Source organism: Oryx dammah, unplaced genomic scaffold (assembly GCF_014754425.2).
Source record: "Oryx dammah isolate SB20612 unplaced genomic scaffold, SCBI_Odam_1.1 HiC_scaffold_25, whole genome shotgun sequence".
In the NCBI taxonomy this organism is placed as follows: Eukaryota; Metazoa; Chordata; class Mammalia; order Artiodactyla; family Bovidae; genus Oryx; species Oryx dammah.
In genome coordinates, this window is record NW_024070209.1 from 24597779 (window position 1) to 24615561 (window position 17783).

The 17783-nt window shown below is 44.9% G+C and overlaps 1 protein-coding gene across 6 annotated transcripts in view; it reads left to right on the forward strand.

Moving 5' to 3' along the window:
- Positions 1–17783, forward strand: part of MTA3 (metastasis associated 1 family member 3) — a 211745-nt gene that overhangs the window by 31269 nt on the left and 162693 nt on the right. For 3 of the 6 annotated variants that reach the window (XM_040224563.1, XM_040224564.1, XM_040224565.1), the window contains exons 1-2: positions 15668–15729; positions 17406–17473. In XM_040224563.1, the coding sequence (XP_040080497.1) occupies positions 15702–15729; positions 17406–17473 (96 nt within the window). In that variant the 5' untranslated portion in view covers positions 15668–15701. Of the gene's footprint in view, positions 1–15667; positions 15730–17405; positions 17474–17783 lie in introns of those variants that run through there. The other 3 variants (XR_005718373.1, XM_040224560.1, XM_040224561.1) reach the window with 1 other exon arrangement.

Consider the following 17783-nt stretch of genomic DNA (forward strand, 5'->3'; position numbering starts at 1 on the left):
TAGTTCTGGGTGGGCTCTGGAGGTCTAGTGAAAAACATCAGTCAAAATGGCCATCATTAAAAAATCTACAAATAACAAATGCTGGAGAGGTATGGAGAAAAGGGAAACCTCCTACATTGTTGGAGGGAATGTAAAATAGTGCAACCACTATGGAACACAGTAGGGAGGCTCCTCAAAAAATTAAAAACAGTTGCCATATGATCCCTTAATTTCTACTCCTCAGGCATATATCTAGACAAAACTCTAATTCAAAAAGATACATGCACCCCTTTGTTCATAGCAGTGCTTTTCACAATAGCCAAGACATGAAACAACCTAAATGCCCATGGACAGATAAATGGACACTGGAATACTACTCAGCCATAAAAAAGAATGAAGTAATGCCAGTTTCAGCAATATGGATGGATCTAGAGATTTGCATACTAAGTGAAGTAAGTCAGAAAGACTAATACCATATAATACTACTTAAATGTGGAATCTAAACTATGACACAAATGAATTTATCTACAGAAGAGGAACAGACTCACAGACATGGAGAACAGACTCCTGGTTGCCAAGAGGGAGGGAGGTGAGTGAGGGATGGATTAGAAACGGGATTAGAAGATGCAAACTATTATAAACAACAAGATCCTACTGTATAGCACAGACAACTATGTTCAATATTCTGCAATAAACCATAATGGACAAGAATGTGAAAAAGAATGTATATATGTGTATAACTTATCACAAAGAGTCAGACACAACTGAGCAACTGAACTGAACTGATATGTATAACTTTGTCACTTTGCTGTACAGCAGAGATTAACGCAACATCGTAAATTAACTATACTTCAGTAAAATAAATTTAAAAGCACAACAACAAGAAACAAACTGCCTTGTGCTTCTAATAATCACCCATTGGAGTCTATTGGTGCAGTGACGGGACAGGCCCAAATAACCACGGGGTCATAGCAGAGCGGTGTGTTGGTGGTGTTAGTGCACTAAGGACACACTTAGGTTTAAGTTAAGAAGTTTGCCCAGTAGAATAGAAGAAAGGAAAGTCAGGTCATGGAAACAGATACAGAAGCTGAGGCCAAGACTGAATGTTGCCCTGCTCAAGCAGCTGAGGGTAGCTCCAAGTAGGTGGAGTACATGAGGAGAAGAGGAGGATGTAAGACAAAGAAGGAAGATTTAGGCCAGGTTGCAAAGGGTTAGCCTTGAATATTGTACTGAGGAGTCTAGACTCAAATGAGGAGACAATGAAGAACCAGAGAAGGTTACTTTTATGCACACCCATACCTTGATAGGATACTGTGAGTTCTTAAAACCATTATAGGGATTCAGTTATTCTTTCCTTCTGTCTCTTGGGTAAATTAATAAATGATTCAGAATGCGAGTGAATCTAAGTCAATCAGCAAGTTTAGAGCAGAATATGAAGAAGCCTGTCTTAAAACCATCTTTCACTTGGATTATTGAAAAAGCTTTTTGTAACTGGACTCCTTGCTTCAGTCTGGTCCTTCTCAGATAGGTCTTCCTTTCCTGGTTCTGAGACATATTTTTAAAAGGACTGGCACACATCCTTGCTTAAAATCTTTCAGTGGTTCCCTGTAGTCTCCACAGAATAATAAAGTTTCATCCTAGCCCAGTGTGCACAGGTATTCATGAACTGGTATCATCTTAGTTATAGTAGTTTTTATTGCTTTTCTGTCTGTTATTGGGTTTTTTGTTTGTTTGTTTGTGTAAACTAAGTTTATTTAAGGAAAATAAATGAAAATTAATTTGATGCACGGAATAGGGGTGCAGGCTGGATACCCAAGAGAAGTGAATAATCAACTTGGCTTCAGAAAGTGTCACTCTATAATTTTCTGTCTATGTCTTTGCTTTTTAAAATTTTACATTAATTTAAACAAACTGTATTTGGGAGTACATTCACTGGCAGTCCAGTGGTTAAGAACCCATGCTTCCAATGCATGGGGCATGGGTTTGATCCCTTGTCAGGGAATTAAGATCCTGAAGCTAAAAATAATCGTAAATGAATAAATAAAATTTTAAATGTTTTTGATGTCTGGAGAAGGAAATAGCAGCCCAGTCTAGTAGTCTTGCCTAGAAAAGTCCTTGGACAGAGGAGCCTGGCGGGCTGCAGTCCATGAGGTTACATAACTGAGCATGCATGCATGAGGGTGGAAGGAGATGGGTCGGTAGCAATAAGCTGGTAGAACTAAGAAAAAAAAAATGTTTTTGATGAATATGTTATGCATTCACATTGTAATATACTTCTAACAGTATGGAAGTACACAGATGACAATTGAGTTGTTTTTCACATGCCTCCCACTCTCTGTCCCCAGATGTAACTACTGTTAGTTACAGATCTTCTATCCAATCTTCTATACATTATATGTCTATATATTTACACTGCTGCTGCTGCTGCTGGTGCTAAATCGCTTCAGTTGTGTCCGACTCTGTGCGACCCCATAGATGGTAGCCCACCAGGCTCGCCCGTCCCTGGGATTCTCTAGGCAAGAATACTGGAGTGGGTTGCCATTTCCTTCTCCAATGCATGAAAGTGAAAGTCAAAGTGAAGTCGCTCACATATATTTACACTGCTGCTGTTGCTGCTGGTGCTAAATCGCTTCAGTCGTGTCCTACTCTTAGCGACCCCATGGACTGCAGCCTTCCAGGCTCCTCTACCCATGGGATTTTCCAGGCAAGAGTACTACATATATCTAATTTTTTGTTTTTCCTAAATGTAATTGTTGGCTTCTCTGCTGGGTCAGTGGTAAAGAATTCGCCTGCCAGTACAGGATGCCAGGGTTCAATCCCTGGGTAGGGAAGACCCCTTGAAGAAGGAAATGGCAACCTACTCCAGAATTTTTGCCTGGGAAATCCCATGGACAGAGGAGCCTAACAGGCTATAGTCCATGGGGTTGCAAAAGAGTTAGACATGACTTAATGACTAAACAACAACAACAAAAATGCAATTGTACCATATGTATTTTAATCTAGCTTGCTTTTTTTCACTTAATACATTTCTTAGCTTTTATTTTTGGTGAGGGGCTGGGTATTTTACTAAATTTTTTAGACATTTAAATTATTTTGGAAATGTCCAACCTTGTCTCTGTGAACAAATAAATTTTAAAATGTGTGTTTCTATACCTGATTCAGGAAAGAGGATCAGGGTGCCTCTACCTTGGAGGTGCAAATTCTTCTATCTTTAGTGCCCAGAGAGAGATGGCTGAGGGAACACAGGGCCATATCCTTGGGACTAGTATAAATTCTGGTCAGTCCTTAGCCAACATTTCTTTTCAAGTTGCTTAATATTTACTTTTTAAAAAACTGTTATAATTTGCCATCTGTTATCTCTTCAGTTAATTTTCCAAAGGCCTGGGCAGACTCAGTCTTCACGTTTCTCAAATTTGCAATGATTCCTGGTTTCTAAACATCTCCAAGTTCCTGTTGTTGAAAATCTCACAGGCCTGAATAATCACCTCTCTCCCTTTCTTCAACCTAAATAATCTTTTCTCACAGAAGCCCCCAAACCTTCATCTGCTTCTCCCTGACAAGAATTCTCGAGGGCATAGGGGACTTCATAGTCCATGACCCCTAAGACACTAGACAGCTGGGATTTTGGAAGTGGGAGCCAACATATCAGAAGGGTCCTCAGGCAATAATACCATTTCTCTTCATATTTGAGTCATTTTCACCTTTCCAAATTTTCTTTCTTTTTTAAAAAGTTTATTTATTTATTGACTGTGCTGAGTCTTTGTTGCTGTGAGGGGGCTTTTCTCTAGTTGTGACAAGCAGGGGCTACTATTCATTGCCGTGCTGGAGCTTCTCATTGTGGTGGCCCTTCTTGTTGCTGAGCCTGGCCTCTAGGATGTGTGGATGTCAGTAGTTATGGCATGTGGGCTCAACAGTTGTGACCTATAGGCTTCATTGCCCCAGGGCATATGGGACCTTCCTGATCCAGAGACAGAACCTGTGTGCCCTGCATTGGTAGGCACTTTACCACTGAGACACCAGGGAAGCCCCTCTTTCTCTCCCCCTCCGTAGGTAAGTTTTGGCATTGTTATATCCAACTCCCCTCCCACTGCCCCCAAATTTTCTTAGACAGTTTGTGCTGCTATAACTGAATACCATAGGCTGGAAGCTTATAAACAACTGAAATTTATCACTCGCAGTTGTTGAGGCTGGAAGCCTGAGATCAGGGTGCCAGTAAGATCAGGGTCTGATGAGGGTCCTCTTCTGCAGTGCAGACTTGTAGTCTCACCTGGCAGGCAGAGGGCTAGCGAGCTCTCTGGGGTCTCTTTTATAATGCCATTCATGAAGACTCCACTCTTGTGACCTAAGTATCTTCCTGAGAGCCCCCACCTCCTAACACCGTCACATTGTGGGTTACAATTTCAACACAGGACTTTTGTAGGGACAAAGATTATTCAGTCCATAATACCAAAGTTATTAAAAAAAAAAAAAAGGAACTCAGACAATGAGCTCTAATTTACCCTTTGTCTCTTAAAACACTTCTCTCTGTTGAATTTAAAGATAAGTTTTACAGGGGACATGGCTGCCCATCTCTATTTTCAGCTCTGGAGGCCCAGAAACTTTATGTGTTTATGCTAAACTAACTCACAGGAAACTCTTACAAAAGCTAAAATGCCAACTTATTGGGAATTCCCTGGTGGTCCAACGTTTAGGACTCTCTCGCTTCCGTTGCAGGTGGCACAGGTTTGGGGAACCTCTGATCCGGGAACTAAGATCCTCCAAGTCCAGTGGTGTGGCCAAAAATTGAAAAAAAAAAAAAAAAGCTGTTTATTCAACTTTAGCCACTATTATCCTTCTAACTTAATATAAATGTAACTGTGTTCGGGTCCCATTGCCTCTAGGTCCTATAGGATTAGGTCAAACTGCTTAGCCTGGCATGTAAGGCCTTTGCAATCTGGCTTTGAACCAAGTTTCCAGTTGATTCTCATGTGTCCTCCGTGTACTTTCTACATATTCTTCCCTCTGTCTGGAATGTCCTTTCCGACTCTTTACCAGGCAAAGATTTTATTTTTAACTGATGCTTCAGATGAAATAGCACCTTCTCTCAAATCTTCTCTGACCAGCCCTGCCCTTACAGCAGGGCATATTAATTGCTACCAACTCTGGGTAATTATGGCTTTTATTTTATTAGATTACAACTCATCATACTCAAATTGCTTGCTTCTTCCATTGGACAGTGAACTCCTTGAGGATCAGAAATCCATTTCATCTATTAAGATAATCCAGAGTATCAGCTAAACACAGGATCTCAATAAACGTTGAACTGAATTGAACTTCTGTCTTTGTACTTTTTGCAATTACTTCCTTTTATTTCCGAAGTTCTTATAAAAGTTAATTTTGAAAATGTCAGCCTGTCTCAGCTGTCTTTAGACGAAAGGAAGATAAAGGTGTTTGTTCATGCAGGGACTGGGAAAAAGCACATCCCTGGGGACCAGGAACAGCGACCGCTATGGAAAAACAAGTGAAGGATCCCACCAAGACGGGAAAACACAGCAGAAGAAGCCAGGCCAAACCACAACTATTTCTTTCCACCAGGAAATTACCTTTGGAGACCTTGTCTTTCCTCATAGTTGGAGATTTCTGTATATCGAAAATGAAGGGCCCTAGGACTTCCCTTGTGGTTCAGTGGCTAAGACTTGGTGCTCTCGATGCAGGGGGCCAGGGTTTGATCCCTATTTATGCAACTATATCCCACATGCCTCAACTAGAAGTTTCCTTGCTGAAACTCAAGCTCCAGCATGCTGCAGCTAAGGCCCAGTGTAGCCCCCCCAAATTTTTTTTTAATGGAGGGCCTTACTCCTCCGTGTTCCTTTCTGTACAGGATGTCCTCTGGGTTTGTGTGCAGTGGGTGGAGGATGGCTTCCTAACTGGGACTGTCTCAGGTGGGATAAGAAGAATCAACACAAGAGAGTTGGTTCACGGTTGCCCGGCATCACATCATCCTTCTTCCAGCTAATCAGAAGGTGAGTGTCTCAGCTGAGCAGATGCAGTAGACCAGATCTCAGGAAACAGGGAAATGGACAAAAAGGATATAGAGGAATGTGTCCGGTTGGACCTTGTTCTGGTGTCTCCAAATTTCATTCCCACAGAGCCATAATAGGGTGACCATGACTCTGAATCAATTCCTCTGCTCCTCCAACTCCCCTTTCCTCCTTCAACTCCGAAGTGCCTTGCCAACCCTTTACATCTGCCCTGGAGAGGAACTGGGATCTGAGAGTGGAGGAAAGCCATGGACTGGGAGCCCCCAGCCTTCCCCTATGATCTGGTGTTTACCAAGTTCTCAACCTTGAAGTTATTTGTGGCCCTCTCTGCTTTACTGAAGAAAAATGGATTTTACCTCAACTCATAATTCCTGTTTAAATATTTAGTTTCATCAGCACAGGCCCAAGCGCCTTTTCCATTTCCCCTGGTGCCTGGGAGCCACGCTGACACCAGCATCATAAATAATGCATCAGATACCAGCAACATGCCACTGGCTGGGAATTGCTCCATCCCTCACATCTCGGGGCCTGCCCTCGGCTGCAGTTGCTTTAGGAGAAGCTGGCTACCATGGAGAAGTCAGTATGGAACTTTGAAGGCTTCACCTCAAATCTCCTTCTGGAGGCAATAATTGTGATGGGCAAGCACTCCCCAACTCCAGCCCAGATCTGAGGGCTGTGCAGAGGTGTATGTTGGTGGGAAGACTTGGGAACACCACAATCACAGTCCTCAGACTCTCTGTTTTTGAAGTTGCTCTTACCTAGTCAGAGACTTCAGGCCACCAACAGAAAGGGTCCAACCTCGGTTCTGTGTAAATGTGGAGAAGAGACTGGGGACGTGTGACAGGAGGAGGCAGCCAGGTTTAAGGACGCAGGAAGAAGACTCAGTGAAATGCTGGGACCTTCTCTCTCCCCTTCACTTCCAGAATTCTGACTCCTAACTGGGAGGAGGGCTCCACCCCCTCCATCCTCTATTCCATGAACACAGCCCAAATTTCACCCACCAAATCAGAAGCCTGTGGGAGGGTGGAAGGGAGTTAGGACTTCCAGTGATGGACGTTTCATCTCCTCTTGCAGAAAGCAACCAGTGATGGGATTTGACTGGACAGTTTCTGGGCAACCTTTACCAAAACTTCAAAAAGGTTAAGCTGCCTCCAGGTGCCCTCTATTTGAAGCCAAGTCTTCAATGCTCTGATTGGTGCAATTAAATGGGAAACATTGCATTAGTTGCCACTAATAATATGGTCCTGGCCTGGCTGTGTAAAAGAAGCTCCTTGGGGCAGCTCTGAACTACTCACGGTTTCTCCTCCAAAACTTCACAGAGATAAAAGGAAACATAAACAACCATTTATTTATCCAGGAGTTCAAAGTTTCACTTTGAGCTCTCCAACATTTTCTGTCCTTTTTGAAATCAAGACTGCAAATAAACTTCCCTCTGTCTCTTGTAGAAAGGGCAGCAGCTACCAATCTATGGATAAAGATAACCGGCACTGATGGAAGAGCAAATTATAGTACTCATCCTTCATTCTGGGGGATTCATGAGCCCCTTCTCTGCTCTTTGGAGCCACCCACGCTGTAGAATATCAAAGGCCAGACCCTACTAATTTGGTTCAAACTGCCTAGGATTTGGACAGTCAGGAATTACCAAAAGAGAAGACAGCAAGGGAGTTGGTCTCTGAAGACCACCATATTGTCAAATCCAGTGATCGATTGGTTGCTCAGGTTTATCACCATTGGACCCCACTATTTATCACATGGGTCCTGGAACCTGGGCTTCTCAGACTTTTTTCCTAGCTCCCTACCTCTGTATTGAAGTATGTTAGCCTCGAAACAAGTCTCTGTGTTTCCACTCTCCACAGTGGAGTGTGGGTTTGTGTTTGTGTGTGTGTATAAACTTTCAGGAGGCTTTGTTTCAATCATGATATTTTATATATGGCATCACTTATAACCAAGACACTTTATTTAAGATGAAAAAAATGCAGTAAGTGGCTCATATTCATGGAATTCACATGCTCCCCGTGACCCAGATGGAGTTCAGCTGAAAGAAAGGAGAACGGCCTAGGAAAACCTCAGTGACAGTATCAGGCATGAGGGGAACTAACTACAGCCTACATGACTGGTTGCTGTCCAATATGATTTGGAAGAGGATTTAAAAAGGTAGCCAGTGTATACTGTCATTTCTCTCAGTCATTAATTAGCACAGGTCTCAGAACCCCAGTTTGAGTTGGAAGGGGTCTCTTTCACTATCACATCAAATGAAATACAGGAGGAATTTTGGTTTTCTATTACATAAACTTCAGATTGGTGAGTTTTGAATCCCTAGTGCTCAGAGGAGGTTTGATGCCTCCAGAGAACACAGTCATGCTGCTTTGGTTTGTTTGTTTGTTTTGAAGCTGTGGGATCTTAGTTCCTTGACCAGGTCCCCTGTAATGGAAGTGCAGAGTGGTAACCACTGGACTGCCAGGGAAGTCCCCAGTCATGCTTTTCTGAATTGTGAGTCAAGACTGGCCCCTTTCTATTTTGTGTTCTTCATGTTCCAGGTGATCTTTTAAAAACGTCAATCAGATTCCTGTCACTCCTCTGTTGAAAGAGTTGACTTAAAAAATATTCACAACATAAAAGTTGCGAGTTATGCTTTCTTCAGGGGAACTTGTTGGAATTCAGGCCCTGGAGACAGCACCTCAAGAGACCCTGAGAAAACTTTGAAGAGGCGGAAGGAGGAGCTTGGTTGTTATATAGAAGTGTTGCAACAAAGGGCAGATAGGCTGAACATCAAAACAGTATTGTTAATTAAAAAAAAACAGATATCCCAAGTTAAGGAATTTAGGGCTTTTCTCTGTATGAGAAGATGCGGGAGTCTGGGCTTACTGAAATCATTCCTTTGATAGGAACCTCAGCTATCTGGGGCAGTATCCTGTGTTTTTCAGGGTTCACCTTAGGGAGTGCCTGCAGTCTGGTGGCTGCTAGATGGCAGGTATTCTTTCCTTCCTGAGTTCCCTCAGGGTTCACGAGCTTACCTTCCTTGGTGGCTGCAATCGCTGATGACTGTGACATCCTTTGCTTACTGATATGGCAGGAAATATTGCATTTCTCAAAAGCCTTCCCAGTATGCTTAGAACAAAATTCAAACACTTTACCAGGGCCTCCCAGGCTCTACATGGTTGGACCCTGCTCACTTCCCTGACCTCATCTCCTACCCACACTGGTCTTCCTAGGTCACAATCAGGTCAGGCTGAGTCTTGCTTTGTGGAATTTGTGTTTGCTCTCCCCTTGTCCTGGCATGTTGCTCCCCACATGTCCCAGCAGCTCACTCCATTCTATCATTAGGTCTCTTTTGAGTTCTTACACCCAAGAAGTCTTCTCTGACCACCGTCATCATTTTTGGTTTCCCTATCCTGATTTAATTTTTTTAGTGCATTTATCATTGAATACTAGCACATCTACTGATGGATTTATTATATTTGGTCATTCTCTGACTTCTTCAGAAGAATATACGCTCCAGTGGGGAGGTGTTCTGTCTCCTTTACTAGTGTGTCCTTAATGCCTTTAACGGTGCTCATTACTTATTTGGTGAATGAAAAGGGCATTTTTGTAGACAAGATTATATTCTTGAAAGCCCGTACTCTACTCCCCACCCTAGAAGCATTGATTGGGATCTGAGGAGCCAGAGCACTTCCTGACAAAGGAATGGACGGTGAATTTGTGTATTACCTTCTTGGTAATCTGTTATTGCTTATGGGAATGTGTGATACTCTACATGTGTGCCGGGGAAGGAAAAATGGAAGGGGAGAAGGATTATTCCACTCACAGCTGAAGGGCGTAGCATCTGGGTGTTCTTTTCTGTTAGCACTAAGGCAACCATGTCTAAAGGACTTGAGCAGGACTTAAGTGGAGTGGTGTTGGGCCCCTTCTCTCTGTGTAACTCTATCTTTTTAAAAAAAAATATTTAAATTTTTATTTTATTTATTTTTTAGTGTTTTGGGTCTTTGTTATTGCACAGGCTTCTCTCTAGTTGTGGCAAGCAGGAGCCACTCCCTAGCCATGGTGCTCAGGTTTCCCCTTGTGGTGGCCTCCCTGGTTGCAAAGCACTGCCTCTTGGGCATATGGGCCTCAGTGGTTGTGGCTCCTGGGCTCTAGAGCACAGGCTTAATACTTGTGGCACACGGGCTTAGTTGGTCCGTGGCATGTGGAATTCTCCTGGTTTCTCGGGGATGGAACCTGTGTCTCCTGCATTGGCAGGTGGCTTCTTTACCACTGAGCCACCAGAAAAGCCCCCTCTTTTATTCTTTTAGTCAGCTTCCATGTTCCTTAGTCTCTGCATATAGTGCTCAGTGTTTTCTGGCTGAATCTATGTTTACTTAAAATCAAGGGGTGGTTACCATCTCTATGAGTTTCCTAGGGCTGCTGTAACTCATTACCACAACTTGGGTGGCTTCAAACAACAGTAACGTATTGTCTCATAGTTCTGAAGGCCAGAAGCCAGAAATGAAGGTGCCTGCAAACTTGATTCCTCCTGGGGGCTTTGATGGAGAATCTACTCCATGCTTCTACCCCAGTATCTGGTGGTTGCCAGCAGTCTTTGACATTGTTTTGGCTTGTAGCTCATAACACTCATCTTGGCCTCCAGCTTTCCATGCCTTCTCTTCATTCTGTTTCTTCTCTTCTTCTGTTTCACACAAGGACACTTGTTGTTGGATATAGGGCCAACCCTAATTCAGGATGATCTTCAGATCATTAATTTCACCTGGAAATACCTTTTGCCTAAATAAGGTCACATTTGCAGGTTCTGGTTCCAGGTAGACATATATCTGGGGGGACCACTGTGTAACCCTCTATACCATCTTAGAGGCAAGAGGGTGAAGTAGGAAGAGACAGATTTGTTTTTCAGGCTGTGTCCTTTCCCTTCTCCTCCTATTCTTTTCTTCCCCTATTCCCACCCTCCCACCCCAGCTGCTTTTTTCACCCCGAGAGCAGACTTCTCTTTCCCTAGTTGAGAATTTTGCCTGTGGCAGGTCAGCCCTGGGGCATCTGTCCTGGTGGTGACTTGCGTGGCTCTTTGTCCACACCCTACCTGTTGCACATTTGGACCTGGACTCTGATCTCCTGGACCGAGACCGGCTAAACCTGTTTTCTCCCAAGCTGAAGGATTCAGGGAACCTGCTTCTTCCCCTGCGGCCAGGGTTTGGCTTACTCCTCAGACAAGACAGACTGGGCTCTGAGCTGATGGTGACATAGAAGAGGGTATTTCTAGCCCAGATCTCTCAAACTCTGGGTCTGTTCATCCACCTCTTTTCTAATGAGGAAACATACCTGCATGTTTCCAAAGGCACCTGGAACACAACTTTTCTAAAATTGAACCTGTCAACCATCCCTCTTTCCCCAATTTGCCTCCCCTCCCAGACTGTCTGCTCACTGAATCACACGTCTTTCCACCCAGTTGTTACCTTTTTTACTTTAAGTCTCCCCAAAGGCACCAGATCCTGCATCTCCCACACCTCTGGGTTTCTCTCAAACCAATCCACATCTCTCATACCCCATGACCTCTTACCCTATTCAGCAGGCCTTTTCCCCAACCTGTACTCTCTACCATCTCCAATCCACTCTGTTTGCTCTTGTTGTAGTTCAGTCACTAAGTCCTCTCTGACTCTTTGAGACCCCATGGACTGCAGCATGCCAGGCTTCCCTGTCCTCTACTATCCCTGGAGTTGCTCAAACTCATGTCCATTGAGTCGGTGATGCCATCCAACTGTCTCATCCTCTGTTATCCCCCTTCCCCTCCTGCCCTCAATCTTTCCCAGCATCAGAGTCTTTTCCAATCAGTAGGATCTTTGCATTAGGTGGCCAAAGATCTTTTTTTGCTGTGGTCTGAGTCATTCCTACAAAGGTTCCCTCTACACTTCCCATTGCCTTTTAGGATTCTACTTCCTGACCCCACAGCATATGCTGTTGCCTTCTCCCATTCAAATCCACAGCACTCTAGTGCTCCATAGGTTAAAAAAAAACAAAAACACCTCACAAAACAAAAACACACTTAAATCATTTAAAGTACCCTTCCAAAGGCTCATCCCTGTCCACCTTGTGATTTCCAATCCCTTTTCCAGGACCTGGAGGCAATGTTGAACCTAGAGAAGGAAACTCTTTGTGGATGCCACCAAATGGCTGAGCTTGCTCTCCTTTGAGACCATGAGAGCACCATAGACTCCTAAAATACACAGTTTCAAAAGTCAAGACTTTCTGAGATTGGCCCTGGGTTTTCATGTTTTTAGCCCGGAGGATCAATGGAAGAGAAGGCGCCAGGACTGAAGAAGCTAGGAAACTCTGACTCTGGTTTTCTTTTCCTTAGGGGCTCAATTGCTTTGATTCTTGCTTTCTTCTGGAATAGTCGTCTGCTAGTACAACCCGGGACCACCTTGGAATAGCTGAGACAGATTGGCATTTTTCCAATAGAATTTTGCTAAATAACAACATAAGCTTTGTTATGAAAGAAAAGAAAGGAAAAATAAAAGAAACAGATCAAAGAAAGCACAAAGGACAAGCTATGGTACTTTATCTCAAGCCTGTTATCTGGTTCCAGATTAATTACATTCTAGACCCCCAGGCTCCTATCTCTTTCAGGCTCCTTTCTTGAGTTCAATATCACAAAACTCCCAGATTCTAGACAGCCCTATCTTGTTTTGTTTTGTTTTGTTTTTTCCCATATATAAAAACTCCATCTTGATGTTGAAGCAAAAACCAACACTCTGTCTTATCTATAGCTTCCTTGCAGCATCCACTTTTTCAGCTAAGCTGTGGGACTCTGGGGACCGACACAGAGAACATTCTGAGCCTTTTGGCAATCCTTTATCATGATTCTTTAATCACAGCAGTCATGCCAAGAAATTTTACCCATGGAGAGGCTGGACTTTTCCTGGAGTTTCTGGCACAATCTGAGAGACCCCTCTGTTTTAGTAATGAGGATGACTGGAATAGAAAGAAAGCACCTAATAAGTATAAAGCTTAACACGTGCCCCAACCTTTGTATATTTCACTTTTTAGTACAAGTGTTAGAATTAGGTGTCAGTAGCTAGTCATGATTTGTAGAACTTGAGGATCAGAGGGGTCAAGCAACTTTTAAGGCCAAGCTAGGAGTGAAGTTTGGGCTAGTTGGTGATGTTTGTGATCTGAACCATGCAGCCTGAGTAGGTAGAAGTGCCTTGGGTTCTTTGAAGCTACGGCTTTTCCACCCTTCTTTGTATGTTTTTTTTTCCTTCTATGTACAAACATTTGCTGAACTCTTTTATATGCATTCTTCTTTGCTATTTGGAAGTATAAAAGTTTCATAGACAAAAGTCCCTGCATTCAACTCTGCACCTGGTTCTCTAACTATGTTAAGTCCATCATTCATGGGCACTTATTCTTCCAGATACTGAGCACCTATTATGTAGAAGACACTGGCCCAGGAGCTAGAGATGCAAAAGGTTATACACACAGAATCTAGAGGAAGGAAAGAGCCTGGGTTCTGCCACCATCATTACTTCCACCATCATTAATTCCATTCCCCCAAATTTCTGAGGCCTTTCATGGGGGAATGGAGTGGGTTGGGGCTTCTGGATAAGGCTGTTCCTAAGGAGATCAGTATGGATGGAAGACGTTTTCTTGGTACTTTTTGCCCATTTATTGTGATTAGTATCTGGTAAGGTGCACAAAGCTGGGGAAATGAGACAGGCAGGCAAGGAACTATCAGAAATACAGAGATATTTTGAAGGGGAGAAACTGCTTACTTATTTAAAAATAATGGGAAAACGCTTTAATAGAGCTTGCAACCTATTGTTCCTTTGCAGTTTATGGTTTCCAGGTGGCCTTTCCACTTGGAGTCAATCTTCCTGGTTTAGAGAATTCTAGGCCAAAGGAAAGGGCTGAATTATCCCAACACTGCTGCCAGTTTATGGTTTAACTCCAGCTAAATTATGCAGCCTATTTACGTGTCAGCTCAGAAATGGAGAGAGTGATGTCAGATACGTCACAATATGTTTTCTGTGGAATCTCCAGTAAAGGGATTATGGTAAATAATAGCTATGCAGTGTGCATAACAGAACAGCTCTACTTTTTTCTCTAGGTCAAAAGAGTTGACGTGAGATCACAATTTGACTCACAGAGTAAAACCTTTGGGAATCTGAAACTTGCTTGAGTTTAAAAAAAAAGCGGCAGACACCTGTTATTTGCATAGTGCTCTTTGCTGAATGGTTTACAAAGCATTTTAAGATATAATCACAACTGTTCCTTACCCCACCTGTGAGGTGCAATTAGTGTGTCCCCATTTTATACTTGAAGAAACTTGAGTTACACAATCAAGGTAATTCAGGCAAAGATGCTTTATATATTTTTTTTATTAAAGTGCTTTATATTTTATTTTTTGCTTTCCATTAGCTGGCCAGAGAACTATTTTCACCTCAATTTGTGATAATGACAATCACAAATGCCATCACCAGCCAAAGCAGAACACAGCCTTCTTTTCTGGGGACACTTCTCGTCCAGAGACACCAAACCCAGAGTCAACAACACAAGGCTGTAAAGCACCAGAAACTCCAAACAACCCGGAACAGTAAGGAATCCTCTTCATGTTTATTACCCAACAATATCTGGGAGTAGTTCAGAATGGATTGGCTTCCCTAAAGAAAGTTGTGTTCATTTAGGGGACAACCAGCTCAGATTCAACTCCATTTGGCTCTTTGTTTCTGTGAGGGTCTGAAGGCTGAGAAAACAGGGGTTGTCTAGAGAATTTGCCTGGGAAAATAATAACTTTAAAAGCATTTGGCACATAACCAGTTAACAGTCCATCATCAGCAAAGCTGACTGGCAGCATCTCTTCTTTTGAGGAGTTGTGGTGACATGAACTGTAGGGCCCTGTTCCCCTAACGGCAAAGGAAGCCCCCCTGCTCTAATGGTCTCTTCTCCCAGCCGGGCTGCACTGCATATATGGCCTGTCTAGAGGCAAGGCCTCCAGGTGTGGGGAGTGGGTTCTGTTCATCCTGGTTTGGGGGTGAACGCGGATTGGCACGCCAGTGCAGTTAGGATGGAGTTGGAAGGGGGTCAGTTTTCCTAGTTCCGCCATCCTCTAGGTCTCTGCCCTGAGAAGCTGCAAGCACTTGGCATCCCCATGGCTCCAGAGCCTTCGGGCTCCAGGCCGGTTGCCTTAACCTCACCTAAAGGAAGGCGCCCTGCTGCGAGCACTTATTTGCATCCAAGTGTTTGCATCCAGACTGATGCTCACGTGCTGGAGGTCACACAGCCTGGAGGTCTCCAGGGACAGAGGCGGGGAGAGGAAGCCCAGTCTCGGGGTGGGCAGGTGCCGGAGTACGCTGGCTGGGGCGGCAGGCCTCGGCCTGGGCCAGGACCCCTGCCCAAGGACCCTCCACTTCCAGCAAGGTCCCCCCAAGCCGCACCCCGCTCCCCAATTCCCTGCTGGTCCCAAGCGCTCCGGCCTCCCCTGGCCGGGCAACTCGGCCCTCCCTAACCCTGCGCTGGGGGCGGGCACCTGCCCCCACCCCTGGGCGTCCCCTCCCCTCCACTTCCCCCTCCCCTTGTTCCCTCCCTTCCCTCCCCCCCGCGGCGAGGAGTCGGCTGCGGCCGAGGCTGAGGCGGCGGCGGCGGTGGTGGCGGCGGCGGCGGCGGCGGCGGCGGCGGCGGGCGGGGCTCGGCTCGGGCTCCGCGGGCGGGCGGGCGGACATGGCGGCCAACATGTACCGGGTCGGAGGTAGGAAGGCTCGGCCCGACCCGGCCCGTCTGGGAGCGGGCCCCGGGAGTGGGGGGGTCGGGGCGAGTTCAGCCTAACGGCTGGCAGCCACGGGCGCCCGGGCTGAGGGCGCAGGCGGCTGGGGGCCTGCGGTGGGGGCCGGGGCCGCCCGCCCCCCGCCCCTTCCCCCTCCCCCACCGTGGCCCGCCAAGGGACCGGGGCCCATCCACACCCCCCGCGCCCCGCCCAAGGTTTTGGGGCCAAGCCTGTACTTGAGGGTATGAATTATCACGCACCCTACCCTCACCCCCCACCCATGAAACCCACATGGGGGTGGGGGCCGTCAAGCCCCTTAGGAGGCTGGTTTATCCTCGCGTGGCATCTAGGCATTGGGGGTTTGGAGAGGGTGGAGGGACATTCGCCCCCTCCTCTACTCCTCCCCTGCCTTGGGGGTGTGGGTGGGGGCGATGGGGGCCCAGCCAGGGGCACAGCTGGATAGGCCTGTTTGCGGGGACAGGGCCCTACACCTCTCCGTCGTCACTCTCCCTTCGGTTTCTTGTCCGGTTCCTCCCCGCCCCCCTTCCCTCTCCCCCAATAATGGGGCTTAGAGGGGCCAGGGCACCGCAGCCTAGTCTGGGGAGTTGAGCTCTGCCTGGACGTTCGCTCTACTGTCTGCCTCCTTCCCAGCCTTCTGCAGAAGAGAGAAATAAGGTCAAACAAACTTTCTCCCTACTCACGACGCCCTCCTGTCTCTTTCCTGGTGAAATAATAATTCAGATAAGTGGCGTGTTTGTGTGTGAGACGTGCTCTTCTGCTCATTAGCCGAGCTTCTTGATGGATGGTGGTGGGAATGGCCTGGCTAAATGAGGCCACTTTGCAGAAGGGAGAAGGGAAAGAGCCACTAAGATAGACAATACAGCTCAGCCTCTCAAATAAACACACAGTGGGGAGTTTCCAGTGAGCCTATTAGATGACAGGAAAAACCACACTTGAAAATTTTTATCCTTTTGGTTGAAAGGCTGCAGCAATTTCATTATAACAAGACCCTAAAGGGGTCTAGATTAAATTTGGTAAATGAGGTATTAAAAAAAACCGATATCACCTCCAGAGAGCTCTGCCTCTCAAAAAGTGACCTGTCTCCTTTCTCCCCCCGCCCATCCTCCTAGATAGAGCTGTGAAAAAGTTGGTCCGTGTGCTTCTCCTCTGCTCACCTGATTTTTTTTTTTTTTTAAGTTGGTGATTGAAATGTACTTTGGGCTGCTAAGCCTTTCAAGATGCTCTGAATTTGTCTTAGGTCAATAGTTTTATGTGAGAAGCATACTCCAGGGCAAATGGATTGGAGTGAAAAGATGTGGAAGCAGTTACAGTATGAAAGACACATGTTTAGTCAGCCCTGACTAAATGATAAGAGGTGTCTTTTTGTTTATTATTAAAAATTTGACACATGTGGGACAAGAGTCTAGGAGAACTTGAATAAAACATGAATGGAAGTGAAAATGCCAGGAAAATAAGGATCTGTGAATGGTAGGCACAGGAGGGAATATATTAAGTTTGCATTACTAAGTTTGCTTTTACCAGGGAATGAATTATGGGCGTGCTTCATTTTGAATGTGAATTACCTAATATAAAAAGTCACAGATTGGCACCTGTGAACTTTCTGTTGAAAAGATTAAGCTCTTTACTTCCTTTACTTACAGATTATGTCTACTTTGAGAATTCCTCAAGCAATCCGTACCTCATCAGAAGGATAGAAGAACTCAACAAGGTATACACCGAGTGTTCTTGATTCTAATATTAAGTAATACTTGTTTCCTATTGAAGGATAAGTGGGTAAAGAGCATAAGAGGTGATTTTACTTGCAGTTCCAGACTCTTTGAAAGTATGGATTTCAGATTAGAGAATTATGCAAGATTCCAAATGTTTCACTTTTTATAATTACCTCTGATATTAAATATTGATATTGAATATATAACATCTGCAGATTTCTTTAAATTGCTGGGAGCTTCTCCGAGCAGGCCACTCCAGTAACTCAGTGCCTTTTTATATTTGAAGTCATAATTTGTGTTTCTCCCTTT